Genomic DNA, 23,224 nt, shown 5'->3' on the forward strand with positions numbered 1-23,224 from the left:
TACTTTCTAGAATAATCAAAAGTAAGCTTGAAGCCAAGATATTTTAGTTTAGATGGTACAAACATAATTTTGTCTCTTGTCCAAACACTGTAAAAAGGTAAAATGATATTACTTTGTGCAATGAAGTATAATTTCTGTGAGCACATTTTTATGCACAATGGAAAATGGGAATACTGAGGGAAAAGTGTCAAATATGTGCATATGTATTAATCTGAAAATTTATTCTGGCATTCAAGAGATTAATTTTTTGCTCTTTCTCCAAGTTCTTTTTCTATGGTTATTCTGGCTGAAGAGTTTGTTCTTCTTGAGTTGTGTGTGGTTTTTATTGTGCTTTGCCGAAGGAAGCATGAAAGACATGAACGATTATGGTTAGGAGCAGAAAAATCAAAATGAACTAGAGAAATTAGGTTGTTGTCACCTAATGAGCTCGGAGTCTTCCCCCCAAAACTACACTGAATTGAACCAAAATATCTGTTGTGGTTTATAAGGACTCTTGCAGACAATAGTGTGTTGACAATTCCTGGGAGGATTTTTACTAATATTTTGCTTACTTAATGTTAGGATACATTTTTAACATGTTTTTTTTCCCCCTACTTTGCATACGAATGAAACTAATTTGCTGGTCAAAAATTATTAATATTGTAATATAATGAGTTTCTTCTGCTAAGTGAGACACTCATAATGTATTTCCTCTCTCATTTTGTAGCAAAATTATTTGATTCCCCCGGCCTTGTTGCCATTCACTTCCTAAATTACGTGCTTCTCATCTCTATATAATACTTCAGCACTTAATTGTGGAAAATGTTTTTCCTATTTATGTGAAAGCGAGTGATTTTGTATTGATTTCTGCTGTGTATCTGTGGGCATGTATGTAAATTTAGATCTAAACAAGACAATGGTTGCTCTTTCAGGAGGTCTGCATGCTGCTAGAAGAAGTTGTTGCTTCAAGGGTCAAACACTACGTGGAAGCGCCTAAAAAGCGTGGTCAGTGGAAATCAATGGAACATGTGACATCTGGTCCTTTGTTTCTTACTGGTAAAATAAATTATTTAACTTACTGTGAAATGAAGTAAGATAAAGTATGGTGGAAACCGCTGATCTTCAGTTTTTCCATGAGAAATTTGCCATCAGGAATGCCAGTAAGCCTGAAATAGCCGCTGTTTGGGTCTGAAATTACTTCAGCTATGTTACTGAAAAAAATAAGTGAGTTTTAATTTTCTATGTTATTGAAAAATGAACCTAACACTTGTACTATTAGTATAAGACGCTATCATTAGAATTAAAAAGTATAAATGGTATAATCCTGGGTCCTCCAACATTGATGGCAGTCTTGCTGGCTTGAGTATCCTTTCCACTTGAACATTTAAAGTTTTAAATTTAGAAATAATACCTTTACTTCTCTATCTTCTGACAATCTGTTCAGTCTTAAAAAGTTGCTATGATGTAATAAACGGCATCTGTCATCTCACCGGGATTACTGCAGGTTTGGCAGTAGCATCAATGGCCTTGGGAGTAATTATTGTGCAGAAGAGAACAGTAGTAAGAGCATTTACCCAAGTGGAACTTTTTTTATTATTACATTTATTTTTTCATGTGTGTGAGGGTGGCGAGACTAATGGGTGCAATTTCAGTACATGCATGTTTTAAACTAAAGATAATAGTATGTTAAAACAGTATAGCTTGTGCTTTAATGCTAGATTAGCTTTGGGGCGAAATGGCTTGCCAGTTTTTGTTTAATGTTATTGCACTAGCTGTTTTGGTCATAATGGTGGGTTTTACACTTGATAGGCTTATCTGTTGGTGTTATATCACACAAGCAATTTATTTTTAAGTAATTCTTAGGAAATAATGACTTTTTAAAATTACCAGCCTGGAGCATGTTAGAAACTTGTCACGGAAAAGAAGGGCTGCACTAGTAAAGTGCTGTGTTGGCTATGGTTTCTCACATTTCATTAAATGTACTGGAATAGATCTCTGCTTAAATATGAATTTGACAATATAATTGCAGCATAGTGATACGAATTTTTGAATCCATTGTGTATTATATTGACAATCTTAATTCTGAACAAATTCTTTGCGTTTCAAAACCTTTTCAGTTATTGAAAGGGTATATTCCTATCGAATTCCAGTTGATGCTTGCAGCTTTAAACACTTCTCAATATTAATGAGTGTTCTTAATAAGGAAAACAGAGGTTAAATACTGTATGGTTGGCTTATTATTGCAAAATGTTAGGCATATATGGGAGCCAGTTTGCTATGGCATGACAGGAGGGGGTTGTTTCCCCACCCACAAGAACCCAATACCATGTAAGTAAAAAGTGCCTCAGGAGACTAAAGGATTTTCAAACCCTTTTTTTCCTTGCAAGTTGTAACTACATTTTACCCTTGAAAATATTATTGATGTTTATAAAACACATGAACTTTCAGGTCCCCATGCTTTTCTGGGGTTGAGTGAAGAAATAGAATTTTCATACAGTGAAAGCAGAGGGATGTTACAGAGGGTCAGATCAGAATTTCTGAGATTTGTTGAGGTTTTTTGGTATTTTTCTTTTTACCAAATTATATTTTTTTATTAAAGTTCCCTGCCTCAGTAAAAAGTAGATTTTCAGAAAGAATTATTTTGTAAGATAAAATTGCCATACATAACAATTGTTTTTATATACGCAGACAGATGCAACACTAATTTGAGGGTGGTTGTGAAATGTTATATATAATTTCTTATATATATATATATATGATACATAATTTCTTATATATCATGAACTTTTCAGTAAAAATACTGGTATGCTGTCCCAGGGTTATGAAATTATCTTCTGCTTGACTCTTGCGCTTGTTTCTTGAAAATGAAAAACTCAAGGATATGCATTTGAGGAGATCATCAGTAATAACTGTGACAGTTTTATATTAAAGAATATTTACTTTGGATGAGGCAGAATTACTGTTCCATCGGTTTTCTGCAGTTAATCTCACCATCATTAATTAACACTAAACAAATAAAGACAGAAAAGAGTCTGTGATAATGAACATTCACAGTGAACTTAATTTCCAAATACCTCTTTACCCGTCTCTCAGTCTGCTTTGCTCAGGGCTGTAATTTGTAAGGAAGGAGTGCTTTGTTCGAGTCCAAGAATCAAGTTTATTCAAGTTACATTCAAGTCTGTTCTTACCTGAGGAGGAAATAACAGAATAGGTAGGTGTTCACTGAAGAAACTGGGACCTACCTCTAAGGGACTGACCCTTTTAGGTGAGCCACAAGTCTAATAGTCTTTAGCAGTTATCATCACTCAAACGTGGCTCCAAAACCTCTTGTGTGTTGCCTTCCTCTCTAGGATCACAGGTTTTGTTTATAGAGTACAAAGATATGTTTTTGTGTTTTTTCACAAACAGATGAAGTGTAAGATAGCTGGCCAATGTTTGGTTTACAGTGTTTTGTAGTATACAAAGAAATGTGCAGGCTTGGTATGTGGCTAACTACATAGACATACTGTAGGTACTGCTGGTGAAACGTTTAAGCTTGCAGCTATTGTTGCATTTGGGGGTTATTAAAAGTTTTTGAGCTCTTTGAACTGAATGTGGTTTCTTTTGCTCAAAGTTATGCAAGTCTGTGTCTAGAGTTTCACTGCTGTAAAACCCCTGCTATTGTAAGGGAGAGTATATCTACAGAAGGAACATGAAGATGCTTATTAGCTGGTTATTTACTACGTCAGGTATCCCAGGTCAGCATTACACCCCTATTTGAACTCACACCTTTTCAGGTCAGTTTTAATTAGCTTGCTCTCCATATTGCAGGATGTATTCAAAATTTATTAGAGTCAGAATTATTAGACCAATATTAGTAAGATTTTAGACTTCCTCTAATATCAAAACATGTTGTGTAAGGATTTTCTTCAGAAATAGAAGCTAAGCTACCTTATTCTGATGAGCAAATCTCATCCTGCTGTCTAGATCTGTTGAGCAGAGAAGACTGTTCTTAAACTGGCTACCATAACTATTTTGAAGAGAAAGTTTTCACTTATCACAATTTATTTTTAATATTAATGTTATGTTATATTTAATATTAATATTATTTAATACCACCTTTCAGTTTTGTGGCATGTAATATAAATATCCATGCAAGTTACTTGTTACTTTACATTTCATTTTCATTTAAGTTACACCCACACAGCAGTGTGTGGTGGGTCGCATACCATTTCATTAGGAAATCTGTGGGTGTTACACACAGGAGAAGAAAGAAAGAAAGAATGGAAAAATGAGAGAAACTAGCCAAGACAAGCAAGTTCCTCCTATTCTTCCTCCTGTCTGAACAATTTCCCCACCCCTCCCAAATGACCAGTATGACCAATTTGCCAAAGTAAGCTTTAATTTCGTCTTTGGACACAGGCTTTGGTATAAACTCTATTTCCTGTGTTTAATTAATGTCCAAACGTGGTTGATTTTGGGTTGTTTTATTTTTTTTTTTAAGAGAAGATTAAAATAGCATTTTCATGGCCAACATCATGCAAGAAGGGCATTGATCAGGTATGTTCACTCACATTTGAAATTCAGTGAATGTAAGCCATCCAATAACAAAACTCGTGTATTAATGAATTTCTCTCATTCTTTTTAAAACCCCCACTACTTCACTTTACAAATTTATGGTGTTTAGAGTTAAAATTTATGGTTTTACATATATGTGCCATACATTTTCACTTTGCATGACTTGCAGTACTCAATATTACATACTTGTTTTTAATGATGATGTCAGGCATCTTAGTGTGTCGTAATGCTCACCTACTGTAGACTTAAACAAGCTAAAAGTAGAGCCTGTTTTTTCATGTTCCACAGAAGGTGGCTGGTTTTGATTAAGAGCAATGAGAATTAAAGAACAAGAGGACCAAGTGGAGATGTTAAGTACAGGGGAATGACAAAGGAAGGACTGTGGAAAATTAAGGAATAAGGCAAAGCTTACATGGGCACAGAGGAAACAAAAAGGGGGATGCGGGGGAAAAAAAAAAAAGCTGGTAGAAATGTCCATGTTAGAAATGGAAGGAAGGAAGAAGGTATTTAGTAAACTGACCTTCTTCCCCCTCTTGAGGAAGGGGGGGACAAGTTAACTATGTTGATTCTACAAGTAATTTTCAGATCTTTTCTCATTCCTTCCCTAACATCCTTGTTGTTTTTTCTTGGCTTGAAGGTGGAACGTTTTCGCTCTGATTTCAGATGTTTTTATTGTACAGTCTCTTCTACAGTGAAAATAATTAGAGAGCATGATGTCACATGGCACAGTGAGCTCCCAGCTTGATTTTTATATGCTTTCTCTGGGATTGTGTGTATGTTCTTAATATTTTTAACCTAGTTTTCCAATGAAATGGGCCTTATTGTGATCATGTTTTTTCTGTGCGTGTCTATACATTCATCTTTTCCACCAGTTGCTTTTTGCAAATGTGACTGAACTTTATTAACAGGTAGAAGTCTGGGACGTTAAATTTTCAGACATCAACTTCTGATAAGCTTACTAAAATGAGAAACTGGAAGAAGTACAAGTGTTATTATAAATAGTTCAGTATCACAGAGATTTGGAGTCAAAGTTCACGTCTTATTTAATATAAAAAAATGTGTAAGATGCAGTTTCATAAGAAAATACATTTCTGTTCTGTTGCTTGTAAAACTATTTGTTTGGCTCCTGTAAGCACACAAACATATACAAAAAATTGTGATAGTAAATATTCTGAACTGTTTTGGCCTTGCATTTCAATTTGAATATTATGATGTTTTTAAGGAAGACATCCTTTTCAGACTGCCCTTGTTTGCTTTAGGAGTGTTCACTGTTACTGTAGAATGTGAAATGTGTAACGTGTTTGTAGGGTATGTTCCATGTTACAATCCTGTAGCAGCAAAATTGATTTACTCCCACCTTCCCAACTGTTAACTCTTACTCCTCTGCTGTGAAACAGTGTTTTGTTAGGTGAAATGATTCTAGTTAAAAACCAATCTTGCTTAAAGAGCAACTCCAAAAAATTTAATGGGCACAACTGGAGGGAAAATAAGTATAACAGATAAACTACCACAGGGGACTGAGGAGGACAAAAGTCTTTTAAATGAACTTTGATGTTTGCAGTTGCACATTGTAATTTCTGTCTCTCAGGAGAGTTATGTTGCAGCTTCTTTACAATGGACTCATTTATGACTTGTGGCCAAGCCCTGCTGATCTTTGAACTTTAAACTTACATTCATCTGTCTGTGACAATAGAGCCTCATAGCTCCCTGAAGTATGCAGTAACTTATGCAATAACTTATGAAAAATGTTTTGATTCATGTCTTGTACTTAATATTTCCTGTATTTGCTTTAGATTACTTTTTTCCCTTTTTTTTTTTTACAGCCAGCTAATGGGGAGTAAAGGCATCTTTTTTCACCAGAATATTTTTCTTCTAGAGGATCAAGGTTTTATATTTGATCTTTTTTTTGGTATTTTCTTTTTAGTGATTTTTTTTTTTCTTACCTTAGAATATAATAAAATAGAATTGGAAAAAACCCCAAGAACAGCAACAAAGATGACCCAAGAAGCGGAAATGCAATACAAAGAACATACAAAATACAGTTAAATGTGCTAGGGGTTTTCAGCTTGGAAAATACATGAGTTGGGGAGAAAGCAACAGAGATCTACAAAATAATTTCTTCTCTTCCAGTTTGAGAACAAGAGGGCATCAAATGAAAGTATTGGAAGCGCCATGATAGTTAGCAGAAGTGTGGCACTCTGCCAAAGGTTAATGGGTGTGATAAAAGCTTATGCTGAGTCCACAGAACTGGACAAGGACATAGGATGGTAATCCAGGGAGGGTACAGAATTCACAGAAATCCCCTTTGGCTCAATAAAGGCCTGAACTGAGGGTGCTTGGAGTCTGAGAGAGTATTGGGGAAATAGCTGCATGCACTCCGCTCTTGTATTTAATCTCCCCTTGTAGCCATTTATAGCAACTTTTACATACAAGGCATTTAGCTATATTGGCCTTTGATGTTACCCAGTATGGCCCTTCTTACCATCATACTTTGCTGGAAAATGCCTCCACTATAAACTGAAAACTCATTACTACGTCAGAGACAGTGTGTTTCCAAGATTGACAGAGGAAGTTCTGCCCTTTCTAGATCGAAGGATCTAACTTTGTCTTCCTGTTATTACATGGATATTTGCAGAGACTTTAGCAATTACTGTCCTTGTCTTACATGGACATTTGCAGCTGCAGCACCAGGTGGGTTTCATGCGCTCTGCTTGTTTTACTTCTTCCCTAGTTGCAGCTCCCATGTCACATTATTTATTGTGGTCTTGGATAGGAAATTAAATAGTGTCTTTATTTTAAAGATACTCTTAACAAAACAAAATGTTTTATGTAGTTAGTATTGTATTCAAAAGAAATATCATTTATTTAAAACAACAGGAGAGTTTAATTTGTGTATTTTTGTGAAAAGGAAGAATTTGATGTTGGTTTTGAAAACAGCCTTCAATTCTAACCTTTAATATCTGCCTTACTTCATGCTATTTCTTTCTCTCACTTCCATCTTGTGTCCATCTTTTGTCTCATTTACATATGATTTTTTCTTTTTACGAAAAGAAAAAAGTTATGAAAACGGCTCCTAAGTATGCGTGTATGCAAAAAAAAGTGTTTGTGTGCAGAAATGTTCACAACTACTATCTTGTATATCTATATAAGCTGTAAAGGTCTTCCTAGAGCATCCAAGTAAATCTGCATAGTAATTTTGCAGTTAATACTTTAGTTTATGCAAATAGCACTTGTATTTATGCAAATTTAAAGTTTATCTTTGGAATTTTCATTATGTAGTTTGACAAAAAGTCAGTATCCATTAATTGTGTATTTACAAAGTGGAACTATGTCTCCTCCTTCAGTTTATAAAATCTGGCTAGAAGTTAATAGAACATTAATGTCTATCAGTTAAAAATAAAGTTTAGGATACTAGTTTGATGCAGATGTTGCAAGTTAGGCAAGATGAACCCCACCTTTAATTTCTCATTTGATATTCACTTGAGAAAAACAAAGTGACTCATATAGGCCAGGGAACATAAAAATACCTTTTGAAAGTGCCCTTAGCATCTGTTTGTCCCAAGTGGGAATTCAATATTTTTGGAATCCACATGGAGTGATTTTGAAAACCTGCCTCCAAGCACTTGCCATCACTTATTTGATTGCCTGATTCTTTTTTATGTCTTTAGGTAATCTTTCTTGTGTGTTCTGTGTGGTTCTTTGAAAGCTTCTGTAGTCACTTGGTAGCAGGAATGCAGAGGATAGGATATCAGGCTGCAGCTTCTTTGGACCTGTTTAAACGCTAGGCACAGTTGGAATAGCAGATAAGTTTGGGGTTTTGGGGGGCTTTTTTTGAGTGCTTGCTGTTTCAGTTGAAATTTTCTGAAGAATAAGTTTGAGTTTGAATTATCTTCTCTCATCCTTTGTGAACATGGCAAACAGGATTTCTCCTAGGAGCATTTTATAGATTCTGTGGTCTGCATTTAATGGATGCTCAAATTCCTTGTGTTGGAATGTCTAAAATACCAGAAAATAAATTATTTGGTCAGTATGCTAGGCATGACTTTCCTTAGCTGTCTGACCTTTACAAATATGTGTGCAGGATAGCTTGAAGACTGTGCTGCCTGGAATATGCTACAAATAAAATACAGGAGTCATCCTTTTCTAGTGAGGGCAGTTTCACATAATATGTGTCTTCTGCTGGAGTAAAGTGTTTGTGGATAACATCTGAATCTAGTAATACCGTTTGTGTTTGGCTGTGTATTTATTATACTATGAGTACACCTTTAGGATTTCACGTTTTCAGCTTGGGTACATAAGATTGCATATATCACTTGCTAACATATGTAGTGGGCTGCGTTGTTTAGATGCATACCAGGTCTACCTCTCATCATTACAAAACCCACATACACGGCATTCCTGTTGCGCTTGTTGCCCATGTGCAGATAATGCTGTGTCTGTATGCAGCTGTGGTGGCTGTGTGTTTGGGACTTCTGAAAAAAACCACCTCTGAAAATCTGTGTTACAGGGGTAGGGACTCTATTTTTTTTAGACCTAAGTAGTCTTGTTGGGCAGTGATAGGAGTCATGAGATTGTTGGTAAGTTTTAGCAGGCATGTCAGTGTTTACATCACGACCATTGTCAGCATCTTAAGTCTAAGGGCTTTTTGTATAGCTGCATGGGAGGGGGGAAATAGCTTGATTTAGTAAAAAGAAAATCCCAGACAACCCAAACCTAACCCAGCTATGAAAATACAGATAATGAAAGTGGATGAAAAGGAAAACGTGATTCCTAAGGGGAAAAGAAAGACTGTATCTATTTTTTAAAAAAATTAAATAGGTTTGATAGCTTCTTTTGCTTATTTTTAATTAGTCCAACCGTATATTAGAAGAGATGGAAAAAAAATAAGGACTTGATTTTTATGTTGAGATAAAATGTCAGTTTTGTTTTTTTAAAGAAACAAACAAAAAAAGTAAGTACTCTTTATTAAATGTTTCTAAAGGGAGCAATATTGTTTTGGTTACAATGTAAGCAAGAAAGAATAGAGATTTGAAATAAAACCTAAAAGAAATATGATTTCCCTAGAAATGTTTAGAGGAATTTACTTAATTGCAACCAGAAGTCTGACCTGGAAGTGTAATGTTTTGACCTTTTAGCTGTCTGGTTTCCTAAATGTGTTGTTTTGCTCTCTTTAAACTGTGAGAAAATCTGTTTTACACATCTTTAACCCTTACATTCCGTAAAAGTCTCAATATAAAAGGCCCCAAACTAGCACTAGCAGTCCAAGAAAAACAAAGTTTGTCATTACATTTTAAAGGAAAAAAAAATCATAAGTGTGTGTTTAACATTGAAGTCCTTTCTGTTTTCTTTATAACTGGAAGTAATTGTGGGTGTAATTTCATGGTTAAATATGAATAGGAATATCTTCTAAACTTTCCATGTTACCTTATTACACAATAATACTCTCCTTTGTTCTTTTGTTCGTAAGTTTATCATATGACAAAGGTAGAGAAAATACAGCTTTTAAGATGACAAACATTTTTGAGGGTTTATTTATATTTGGAAAATTTTTATAAGGCTTTCCAGAAATCTGTCCAGATAGAGATCGAGGGCCAGTTGCTGAAACAAGTTATGTGTACTTTCTTTGCATAAGTAGTTCAGTGAGAGCAGTTACATGCATTTGATTCACCACTGAAGGTACTAGATATGTTGTGTTTATTACATGCGAACTATTTCTATTGGCTACAAAGGCACAAGTGACAGACCATAAACAAAACTACACCAGCAAAGCTTACCAGGGCCCAGGCCTTAATTTATTAGAAACATATAGAAGTACATAAAAATTCAGTAGTGTAGCAAATAATAAAGACTTTTAGTTGAAAAGAGGAGGAAAACAAGTCTAGTACAAGCTTGAATATGCATTGTGGGCAGAGTAACAAAACTTGATGTATTCCATCAACTTCAAACAGAAAAGAGAAATTATAATGCAGAGCAAATTACACTTATTCAGTGAGAAAAGTTCTCTCTGTGAAATAGTCACTGTACAAATCTATGGAAAGCAAAGTTGTTTAAATGACAAAGCTTGCTTTAGAGAGGATAGAAGGTGACAGTCTTGTCTTTATGGAATATTTTTCTCTTATTCTTGTAATTAAGATATTTAGTTCTCTTTTTTTTTTTTCCTGTGCACACATGTGGGTCATAGGGTATGGGCAATGCCTGTCTGTTCTTTTCTGTTGTCTTCCCATGGCACAAGACGGGCTTATGGTTTTTGGTCTTTTGTATAAAATACCTTAAATTTGCTAGTTAATATTGAGAACAGGAAGTTCTGTGTACTTTTTTTCTGCACTTAGCATCTATTAGACTGATGCCAGAAACTGGAAGATAGTGAGGTGCGTGATTCAGGTGATCCCTTATAACACTGCATTCTTGAATAAGCTGAAATGAGCAGTTTGTTACAAACCATTTTGCAGTTGGTCTCCAGCTCTTTGTGCCATAGCCAGCACCTGCTTCACTTCTAGGGCTGGGTGGGGCACTGATTAGATGATTGCAATCATGGGTTGTTCTTGGTCTTTCCGGCAGTATCCTCTTTGCATCACAGCTTGTGAGAGCAAAAAGAGATTGAGACTCACTTGGAAATAGAACCTTTCAGCAGCTGACTTAATTGCAGTCTATATGCAAGCATTTAAAAAGAGAACATACAGAAGGCTCTGTTGTGGTGACTTTCCACCTATTACCTATGCTCCAGAATTTCCTTATATTCCGAGTTGTTACAAACCAAACAAAAGTCTGTTGTGTGAAAAGGCAAAAACCTGTGAACCTCTGGCACAACTTGCTTTATTCAGACAACAGTGTGAAACGCATGCTGGTTCAAGTCCACTTGTGTCTCTTAGAACTCACTCTCTCTTGAAGTGTCCCCTAGATGATAGGGTAGAATAAATAGGAGTCATGGCCATCAACGTCAACCTCATAGCTCCACTGGGCTATCCTACCAGGAGTCCTCCAAAAAGATATATGGCAGTGATAAATGTTTCTGTCTTTCAAGATCAGCTTTGAAGAAATTACCTTTGCATGTTCATGCCATCTTTTAAAAATTCTGCTGAAAGTACCCACTACCAGCTTTTCTTTCCCTCTCATTCTCTCCCATCATGTCCCCAGTGGCAGACTGTCGGGCTTTTTTCACCAAACCCATAGGTTTTGTAGTGATGTGATGCAGTATATTCCTGACATTTTTAGTGACCCTTGTCTAGACACCTTGTTATTGGAAGAAGATGAGTCTTGTTAGCTGCAGGAGCTATAGGGTTAAAACCCTTTCTTCTCAGGGAAGAAGTTTTGCAGAAGTTCTTTGTTATTGCTGGGGGGGGAAAAGTAGAGCCTGGAGACCTGTGAAGAGCTTGATTTACTTTGATGCTGAAAGACTTTCAAATATAGCATTGGCACCCATGATTATGTTGTTCTAATGAACAATCAGGGGAACCAGTCATGTCTGCTAGATTCTGAAAGGCTCTTTTGCATATTTTGGTTGAGTTTTTGTGCTAGAACAGACTTAGCTTTGTAGAGGTTCTTGACACTTGAAATACAAAATCCTCTTTCAAGTGTTTCACAGCATCAAAAATTTTTGTGAAGCTCATGGATATCCTCAAGGCAGAAAAAAAACCACAGAGGCAGTTGTGCTGAAAGGACATACTGTTTGAAAGAGGCATGTGCTTTAAAGGTGACTATGCATTCCCTAGTGCCCTAGAAGTCAAACTTGTCATCATCATAGTGCCTGTGTTTCATTTTAGCTAGAACCTACCTTACTTCTATCACTGTGAGCAATTCAGTGATGTAAGTGACATTGCTCCATCTGGATACAGCTGTGTCTGGCCAGTGTGGGGGAGAAGCTCAGCTTGATGTGCCAATGTGGCATCACACAGTTTTTAACTACACTGCTTCTTCATGGTGATACAGCCATGTTGAAAAGACTTCAGATTCTTCTCCTTCTCTTGCTGCTGGCTAGCCGCACAGCCTTTACCACAGGGTTTCTTTTCCAATTCTCTCTGCCTTTTGGCTGATAGTGGTAGTGCCTTTCTCAGCCTTTCTTTGGGTTGTTGGCCTCGTTCCAGGCATGTGGCTTCCTCTGGAATACAGTTTATATGTTCAAAATAGCACGGATTCAGAAGTAGCTTTCAGTTCATGTATTAAAGTCCATCACAGGCAATTAATAATACGGTCATTGAGTCTGAGATCAACAAAAGGGTGAAATCAAACCTTGTCTCCTATTAGAAAACAGTTGTCTGTGATAATGGTACACTGACATCTATGTTTATCTGCTTGAATGCATTAGCAGGTGGTGCTAGCTATTATTGCTTATACATTATGAATGGGTAGTGAGAGACTCTATCTTAAGAGCTATTTTGCAGGACTGGATCAGCCTGCCTCCCCATCTCATGTATTAGTGATGGGGAAGATGCTCTTTTTCCTTCAGAGCTGGTGTGTTCTCAGGACCTCCATCAGGAGTATTTCTCATCTTGCAGCCAGATGGTCTCATACATGCTTTTCTTCTAATTTCTTTCCACCAGAACACCCATGATAAGCAGGCTAAGAGATGCCAAATCCTGGATCCAGTTTGGCCAGTATAGTTCTGTTTTTGGAGTGAATTCTGCACCCCTCCTGGTAGAGGAGAGCCCTGCTCTTAGATTTCATAAAATGGCTCAGTCCAGTTTCATTGTTAATGGCTCACATTCTGAAGGTTTTAGTGTGCCATATCCAGCTATCAGTGTTCTGATCGCAGAGGGGATTCTGCTGGGTGTATCGCATCCTGTATTGATCAGATTAATTTAGATGTTAATGTCTGTCTTTCCACTGAGGGACCCTGTTCCCTGACAGGAACTAAACCTTGTACATCACATCCTTGATGGGACAGATCTTTCACCTATTTGTGTTGGCAACTGGCCCGTGTTCAGAAGATTTGGCTGATAGAAGAGTAGCACTAATACTCATAAAATTGTGAAAGAGTAAGGAGAAAAAAATTGGTAATCTGTTTTTGTCTATACTTGGTTTAGGCTGACTGTAAGGCACCCTGGAAAAAGGCAGTGGCAAATTACATCATTGAATTTATTTGCAGGTATAAGAGTTTGCAAGATCAGACCCTGCAGTAATACTCACTACTGCATCCAAGCTTTTTTTAGTCCATACTTCATGTATAGAAATTTAATGGCCAGAATGGTTTTTATTTCTTAGGTATTAAACATTTTTTTAAAAATTTATGGGCTTTATTTTACATTGATCAGTACACATTTTCCTGTGTACTTGCATGTGATTATCACTTGAAATAATGAAAATAAATAAAAAAACCCCCAACTTAAAATTCTTTGAACTGAAGGCAGGATGGATGGAAAGAATGGATGCCATCCTGAGCTGTTTAAATTGTTCTGAAACCCACTATTTAGTGTATAAAAATTTGTACAAGGTGAAGATGCTGTTGTCATTAACTATGATGTTGATTTGGTGGGGGGGAGGAGGAGGGGAAAGGGAAGGGGGATGTTTGAGATGATACAGAAATTCTGTACCCATTCTGAACACCAGAAAAGGCTCAGGAAGTCTTGACGTCTTTTTGTATCTGCTGTCTTGTGCCTGCTGTCCCTGGTCTATCTCAGACTTGGACTTAAATTCACATGCCAGTATTTGGTTTTGGATCTCTTCTGAATTAGAAGTGGCAACCTGCACTGGAGCACATGCTATGAACATGGACGTTTGTTTGGGGGAAGGGAAGCTACATGATTAATAGTAGGTTTAGAATAAAATTTTCCTTTTTGTTTACGAACAATCAGGAATTTGGATTTGGTGGTGAATAATTTTTAGTGGAGAAATAAGACAGCTGAAAAGTCATGTAATAATATGTCTCTGGAGCACTTTGAAGATGAAAAGCTGTATATACTGTAAACATTATTACTAGTAAAGCTTAATACGTGTGGAATAATTAATCTAGCCTCAGCAAAATGTAGATTTTTTAAAAAATATACAATATAGTGTTTCAGAAAGTGTAATGCATTTACGTATATAATTTCACATCATAAGAAATCCATCCTCTTATTTATTTAATATCTGTGTGTTGCAATAATTTACTTTGTTACTTTCCAAACATAAGGCAGTACTAATCCAGAACAACTTGTCAGAAATGTGAAATGTTTAGGCTGGGAGGAAAAATATGTTCTTTTGAAGATGGTATAAAATACTGCGCGATAAGAAATAGGTGCCTGTCAGATATGGAAATGTTTGGGGGGGCACTTGGTTGTCTTATGCTTGTACCGTGGCTTTGGAGGAGACTTGACTGAATTTAGTTACAAAGCCATTCAGGTGCCAGATTGCGCTGGGAAGTGAACACCTGCCAGGCTTTTCCAGATAACTCAGCAGCTCAGAGGCATTTTCCCAGGCTCCCAGATGAATGGTCCGTAATAGCCGTGGGAGAGGGCTTCCCACCACTCCACACGACCACAGCCTTTTCTTGGCAGCCTTCTGGAAGCGTAAGTCAGCTTGGCTGCAACTCCTTTGGAAAACAAGTGTTGCTGGATACTCTTACATTAGAGAGTCAGTGTCTGATACTTCCTCTCGGTGTCATGGGACTATAAATATAACAAGCAGGGCAAATTACCGTTCCCTTAAAAGGCAGCAGTCACTGGTGCGTATTTCAGCTGAAACTGAATTGTGGCTTTTCTAGAACCACTTCTATTCAGTGACATTTTGGGTTTCAGGGTCTGTTGCATTTGGGGTTGGTTTGGGGTTTTTTTTCCCCTTGTTTGTTTTTGGAACCTGGATCTGATGATTTAGGTGCACAGTTTTAAAGTAAGAAGAGCAAAGCTCCAAATCACTGCCAACAATTTTACTTCTGTTTCTGTGTTGGCAATCTACAAACAGAGCTTTGTCTATGTCCCATGATGAAGAGGAAATTGAAGATTGGGCCAATTGAGTTTGCTGAGCCTAAGACCTGTGAACTTTGTTACTGGCTGCAAAACACTGTATGTAGCTGGAGGTTAAAACTTACATGGTATGCTTAAAAGGAGTTAGTGATGGATCATTTGGTACATGTCAGTTGGCCCCTTCTTCCAGATATCATGAACAGCAGCTTTTGGTCCTTGCTGAGTATATACTGGCCATCTTCCCTGAAGCATAATCAACAGCTTGCCCAAAGCCAACATTAGTATATGCTAGTATATAAACAGCATTGATGGTGGACAAGTCTGGAATTGAGAACAGACTTAGACTCATGTTGAGTAACTGTAAAGAAAGTTTAAAAAGCTGCAGGTTGCATGTTGTTGTCGGATAAGAAGGTTTTCTTGTGGGGCTTATTTTTTAGTTTCTTATTTCATGAAGCAGAATGGTTAATTGGATAATATATTTCTCTTGAAGGAAGCAGAAAGAGGATATCACAGTTTTTATAGTTCTGCAGTAACTCTGGCAACTTTAAAACTAGGGAAGTTTTGCAAACTCCAGCTGACTGTGGATTAGATCAGATGTCACATACAAGAGTGTTTCAAACCATTTGATGAGTGTAGCTGTGTGATACATTCAAGATAGCTATATTTTGAAAGTAATACACCTTAATTTTCTCACAGTTAGCAATAAGTAACAGCAAATTATCTGTTCAGGCTTTTTTTTTTGCAAAGTCAAGTAGTAAATAGTCATGGAAACCAAATTATTTTCTAGTGTTAGTCCCTCTGGGCTGAGCTTATTAGCTCAGGCGCAACTCCCTCTGAAGGCTTTAAAAGACTTGCAGACTTGAGCTGACATTGCAAAAATAGTGTAGATGTGTCTTGATCTCTTAGGTAGTTATTTATTTTGTTAGATTTGAGGTAGGTGTTCTCTTCCAGAGAACAGTAGCTAGCTGAATCAAGAGCCTTTAAGAGGAATTTGAAACTTTCTTCAGGCCATTAGTCAATCAAATATGATTAAACACTTAACCTCTCAGAGAATACCAGGATAGCAAGAAAAATAAACAGATATACATGTCACTGATTCATAAAAGAATTTCAGGAATGAACTATCCTGCTTTTCCCAGTGAAAAGCAAAAGATTCACACTTTTTCATGTCAAGTTCCTCTCAAGAAAAATACACTTGGAATATCCCAGACAAATGGAGGTAGAAAGGCTCTCGTAATATTTACTCTCTGTTTGAAGATCTGTTTGCAAATTTGTACTTCTGGGAATGTTACTCTTCAGGGTTATGGAAGTTGCAGTGGAAGATACTATTATCACGCTAATAACTTACTTGTATACAGGGCAAATTCTTTGATTTGGCTAACCCTGCTAACAATGTTAAAGAGCTGTGGATGCCAAAGTGGAAATAGCTAAAAGTAATTTTCTTTAATTGTGCTCGTAAATATACAGTTAATAAAGCCAGTGGATTACATCCAAATTTTTCTCTAGTGCTCATCATTCTTAAAGGATGGTTCAACTTGTCACATCTTGACTTGATCTCTAAAGGGGAAGTCAAATTTTAGGTATCTTCCTGAGGGGAGGGAAGACAGATGGCTGATAATTTTCAAAGGGATTGATTGCGATCAATAACTGCAGTTCTTAATGATGCTGAACAGCACTTGATGGTGAGCTTCAGGAGATCTTGTACAAGTAGGAGATCTGTAGGCTGTGAAGGAGAGGACATGTGTTTTTGAGGCTTATACATAGAAATAAAGCATGCCTTGGCAATTGCTCAGTAGAGGTTGGGACTGGAACAAAAAAGCTTTCATTAGTTCTTTTTAAACGGTTAATTAGAAGAACAGGAGTAGCACTTAATTTTCTAACTTTTCTGTGGTAATTACATCTAGGATACCTGACTGTCTTGGAAGCAGTTGTAAGTCTTCCATAACCCATCAGAGATAGGGGAAATACCACTAACCCTCTTTTTTGCACATTCATTTTGGTGAGGTGTACAGGGAGACTGTGGAGGAAGAGTTACAGATGCTAGCTTCTTTCAATGTTAGTGGGAGTTAGGTTGCTAAATACCTTTATGGATCAAGTCCTAACTGATCTACTCAGGATCATTTGCGAGTTTAAGTAGAACAAAAGTAAAATCTGATTTCCTTAGCCATAGTCTCTTTGCTGTAATTTAATCCTTTCCGTCCTTTGCTAATGTTCCCAGTGCACAAGGATTTCTGTCATTCTCAGGAATAGAAACTGAAGAAGCCTCTGTGTGTATCACAGGTATCTGCTGGGTCAGCCAGGCTAGCTCTGTCTATTTGTAGATACTGAGGAGTTTAAATGTATTAATTTCTCACTTAATTCAATGGAGCTGTAGATAATTAGGACACTTCATGGTTCTTTTGTTTGTTTGTTTGTTTTTATAGCCAGCATTTTTTCTATCAGTTTTGAGTATGTCACCTTTCTTTAGAATGCAGTGAAGTAAATGGTCATCTGTAGTGTTCTTGTAGAATATCTGTGAAAACATCATAGTGATTAAGGCTCTCACTTATTGGACTAGTGACCATAACACCAGGCTATTAAGCAGATGACATCTCTGATCAATTAATGAAATTTATTTCTTTGGATACCAGAACTTGGTGGTTAGTAATTTGTTTAGATTTTTCCTGTTTCAGATACTAATTTCTTGAGGCTGCAGTGTGAGCAGTTTCTTTTTAAAAATATTCCTTTAAAGTTACATTTTCTTTTATGTACTTGAGCTGCTGCTTCTTCCGCTCAATACTATCTTTTCAGATGTGCAACGCTTTGAGACCAGAATGCCCAAGATTCCCTTACACTTATTATGATCCCTTTTTTTTATGTTGCAGCCAACAGTTTTCACATTACTGCCTACTTTATGAAGAGATGGGTTAACCTCTATTGTGCTGTAGGGAAACGTTATCATGGTAAGAAATCAGTTTCTTATAGTGTTACTTAAAATTTTACATTTCTGGGAATAAAAAAGAGCATGAACTAATATTTTGTCAGATTTGGTCTACTTAATCAGAATTTATTTCAGAGCTTGATTTTGCTTTTTTTTTTCTAGAGGTTGTTTCCTAAAAAAATAGAGAAATGTTTTTTAACATATGATGGATTTTCTTTAAAACTTAGTTTTAAATTTGTATATGCCTTGCCCCAGGGTAATCAGCTATACCACACCAAATTCTGTAAGTATGATGAGACTCAGCATTTTACTGAATCTCTACAGGGTAGTAAACCAACCAGACGTTGCGGTATGAATCACTTCATTATTGCTCGAGTGTCTTGTGACATCAACTGTGCAATACAAGTGTATGCAAGAAAAGGCTTTCATTCACCTCAGTGCTATAAAACCTTTACATAGGTGATGTCATTGGACCAGATATTTTTTCAAGATCTTCTCAAGTCAAGATGCTCTGTAAGGAAGTGATATCAATCTTATCCTGCCAACAGCAATAAAAAGGAGCAATAATGATCACTGCCCTGTCTGTTGAGCTCTTTGTATTAAAAAAAAAAGGCAAAATGAATTGATTAGGTGCCCTTAAAAATATTGAACACTTGAACTGATATTTTTAAGGATTTCTTATTTTTACAGGAATTCATTATATTCATAAATGTTTAAATATCTACTCAAATGGCAACTAGGTATTTTCTAAGTCCATCTTCTTTGAAAAGATTGGAGTGTTGATTTTAAATATTTAATCGAACTTAATCTCCCAGCCTCCTGGAAGAATAGTTAGAACAGACTTTCTGCATTGGTATCTCAACACTGGGTTCTGTGTATTAAATTTGGACCTTTTTTAAGTGCAGTGATTACCTAAAGATGCTTTTTATTTTGTTAGCCAGCAAGTGAGATTCTTATAAAAATATAACAGTAAAAATGTCTAACAGAAATGAACTTGCTCTGCTAGTGCTGCCAAAAAGAGAGGCTCTGATGCTGCCTGCAGTCAAAACTTTGCTTCCACATGAAGTTCCTAACAAGAAAGGGAGTTAATTTTGCTGGGTTTGATTCCCAATAGATAGCAAAATAAGCACACAACCTAAAAAAAAAATAATTTGGCACCAATGTTTTTCCTTTCTGTAAGATACATCCAGTACTTCACAAACAAACAGATGTTGAGCCTTACAGAAGAAGAATCTTGCATACTTTCATCAGTGATGCTCACTCAATATCTAGAGTAAACTTACCTAAGAGGCTATTTATTGGAACCTCACATAACAAATTCAGTCCCTGCTCCTCTGTCCAGCATTTCTTTTGTAGCCTATTTGGAAGACGTCCATAGGCTGCCCACAGTTTGAAAGACTACTAGACCTTTGCAGGTGGATTTTCAGGTCTTGAGGATACAAGCAGAGAAAGAACAGTCAGGACGTAAGGCACAGCACAAATACTTCCTTGGACACAGTTTTGCTAACAGAGTTGATATTTCTGAAAGGATTCTATAAAGCATATATTAATTTTCAAGTTGTTGTAGCTTCACAAGTTATTGTGCCAGTACACATGCATCTGAGGGCTCTGTGTATGCTTTTTCAACCAATGGCAGCTGCAAGGTAATCTGTTTCAACATCCCCATCTTTCATTGTAACGACTCTAGAAAAGTTACTGCTGGTACACACTCAGAGGGGTTTGTCAGATGCTAATAGATCTGCTGTTGGTGAAGAAACAGTACCTTGTAACAAATTGTGCACATTGTGCCTATACTCAGTTCATTTTGAAGAGATAATCTACCAAAAAAATCGATGAGGTCAACATCGTGTTTTTTCTGCATGCCTTGTCTCTTTCTTGTCCCAGAAAATAGGGTGTTATGGCTTATTTTTGAAGTATAACAAACTTTAATAATTAGTAACTCTTTAAAACCAAGCAAAAAAACCAAACCAAAACAAAAACCCCCAAAAAACAAAGCCCAGAAAACCTCAAAACCCAAAAACTCGACAACATAAAAATCTGAGCTGAAAACATGAAGACAGTAATCTGGAAATAATCTGATACGTAAAATAAAAAAATAGCAATGCTAGGAAAAGAGCAGAGATTGATAGGTACTAAATAAAGCTTTGTCTGGTCTATTATAATCTGAGAAGCCTTCAATTTTTAATAGTTTGTAAATAGGGTTTTTTTATTGTCTTCGTAGCAAACCATGTGAACTTGAGTAAAATATGTAATTTAGTAGTAGTTAACCAATTTGTTTAATGACGTTAAAAAATCAGTGTAGTCAGAATTTGAAACACTTAGCCTTATGCTGAATTTTTATGCCAAGTCCTGATTGAATATGTTGTGCTATATTACAAACATAATTTACAGCTTTTGTGGTGAAAAGACTCATCACCAGAATAGCACAAAAGAGATCATTGCTAAGTGGTTCGTCTGTCAGTTCTGTCTGGTATATTTGTCCAGGGGTGCAGGTGGACTAATTTGCAGCCATGACTATCCTCCTGGGAATAAAACTTACTCTGACTTATTGATTTTTTGGGAATGGTTTAAAAAAGCAAAGCAAAAGGAGGGATGGGGTGTTGAAAGGAGTAGGTAAGAAACTAGTGGAGTGCATGAAGTGAGTTAGTGCGCAATTTAAAAAATACTTTATTTTGTTTACTAGAATAGCATGTATATATGTTGTCATTATGTGTGGGTTTGAATATGGTTATAACTTTTGTAATAATCTTTTCAATTATTTTTGTATAGGCCTACGTGTGTTTCCAGACAGACTTATAGTTTGTGTCAGTAAACTTGAATCTGATCCAAGTGCTTGGACATGTGAAAATGGTGTATTGGTATGTACAAAACCGCTCTATAAACTTTCTTTATTTTATAGTGGTAAGATGAATGTTTATATATAGATGTAGTTATTCACATATTTGTGACTGTCATCTTGGAACCAGAAAGTTACATTGACAGTTGGGCCAAAGTATTCAAAAGGACATCTTGAAGTGAGTCTGAAGCAGCAAAAATGGGAGTTCTTGGGAGCTCAGCATTTTCTGAGCCATATAAGGTTCCGAGAAAAAGACCACATATTTAGAAAGTTAGGTATGATTTTAGCACCTTGATTTAAGGATCTTTTTTCCCTTTATTTTTTTGTCCTTGTAACATTTTACTTTCCAAAACGATAATGGGGCAGTTTTTAATGTCCATGGGTTTCTTGTATATTTTCTTAGCATTTGCTCTGCAAAACAACTCAAATGGATTGGTGCTAGCCCTGGTGGGGAAAAAAAAAATCCCCAAACGTTTATGGAGAAAAAGGCACTGGTGTGTAGTTAAATACTATAAACAATTCTACTTAAATATTTCATCCTGAAGGCTTTATCAGGGTCAAAGGCTTATGAATTTTATGCTGCAGTTAACTGCTGATTGTCTCAGGAGTGCTCACATTGACCCAGGTGGCTTGCTTTATGGTGGGCAGCCTCTTCTGTGCTCACAGTAAGAATCAGAATTACACACTGAGGTCTATGTATGTTTTATTAGTTTATCTTAAATGTATTAAAGTATATTTGACCCTTGTAAAGAAAAAGCTTTTCTTCTACTCATGCAACTTAGTATTTTTTTAATATCAAGCAGAGTGGGTTTTTTTAATTATACTAAATGCAGATTTAATTATCTTGATTCCTAGATTGGTAAGTATCCTTAAATGTCAAAATATCAAGCAAATGGTTTTTTTCTCTTTCAGAAAAAACTAACTACTTTAGAAGTACTTTGCTATTTTGAAAATTACTACTCTCTCAGTATTGTCTTGAAAGGTACATAGATACTTCAAGTAGAAAATCCTGTCTCTGCACTTCGATTGAGAAATAATTATCTGGTTTGGGTCTTTCGTTTTTTTTGTTTTGTTTTCTTTGCTTAAGTATCTCTTGTGAGATATTCAGTTTCCCCATTTGGTGTTTTTAATCTTTCCATAAAATAAAAAATTAGAAGTTTTCTTTAGTTTCTTTCACATGATTCTGTCTAGTAAGAAGGCAGCAAATGAAAAATATAATGTTATGGACTTCAGCTTGACTATTTCAAAATTTGATCTTGGTCTATGGAGACTCCATGTTGTTTGAAAAGACAGTTTAAACACTTACATTTCGAAACAATAAAACTGTTAGTGGGATCATAACCTAAGCAATAATAAAGTCTTGGGATTTTGCTTTAATTACAGATACAGTATATGTGCATAGAACCGGTTGGCACGGTATGTTGGTAGGAGAGAGTAAGAATGAAGTTATTCCTAAGCCATCTTGCCTGATTTGAAGAACTAAAAAGATGTAAACAAACCCTCAGCAAATGTTTTGGAGTGTCTTTTTAATTCTTACCACTCTAACTTAGAGGGTTCACTCCAGACTGTGTTGTTGTTCTCAAATTTCTACAGCATGTTAATACTGAATTTGTCATATACTCCAGTTCAGTACTTTGCCAAACTGGGGAGTGCTTGATTGCCACCGAGAGGCAATTTCATGTTTTTGGGACTTCAGAATTAAAGGCTAAGGATCTGCGCTCTCTGTGTGTACTTTTGCCTGTGCAATTTTGCAGTGAGTATGCCTGAACTCTGGACTACACAAGACCACCCAGAAGACCTTTCCATTGATATACTCCAGTGTATTCTGTCATGGGCCAAAAATGAGGCATATGTTTTTCCTCTATGTTGTTTGGGTTTGAATAATTTCATAATGCTGCATGCAAGTTCTTTTAAACATTTAATCAGCTCACACTCTTGGTTTTGAGGGCCTATCTGTGTTTTATAAAAGTAGTTGAGACTATGTTAATGGAGACTTTGTCACTTTTCAGTGTTGTTGAATGTCACTGAGATTGACTTAGTCAGGACTTAACAATTATT

At 36.3% G+C, this 23,224-nt stretch overlaps 1 protein-coding gene across 1 annotated transcript in view; it reads left to right on the plus strand.

Moving 5' to 3' along the window:
- Positions 1-23,224, plus strand: part of SLX4IP (SLX4 interacting protein) — a 78,475-nt gene that overhangs the window by 41,219 nt on the left and 14,032 nt on the right. Inside the window, 3 exon segments of the mRNA XM_075088230.1 lie at positions 912-1,035; positions 18,275-18,352; positions 21,100-21,188. Coding sequence (XP_074944331.1) covers positions 912-1,035; positions 18,275-18,352; positions 21,100-21,188 — 291 coding nt within the window.

This window comes from Phalacrocorax aristotelis, chromosome 3, assembly GCF_949628215.1.
Source record: "Phalacrocorax aristotelis chromosome 3, bGulAri2.1, whole genome shotgun sequence".
NCBI classification, from domain to species: domain Eukaryota; kingdom Metazoa; phylum Chordata; class Aves; order Suliformes; family Phalacrocoracidae; genus Phalacrocorax; species Phalacrocorax aristotelis.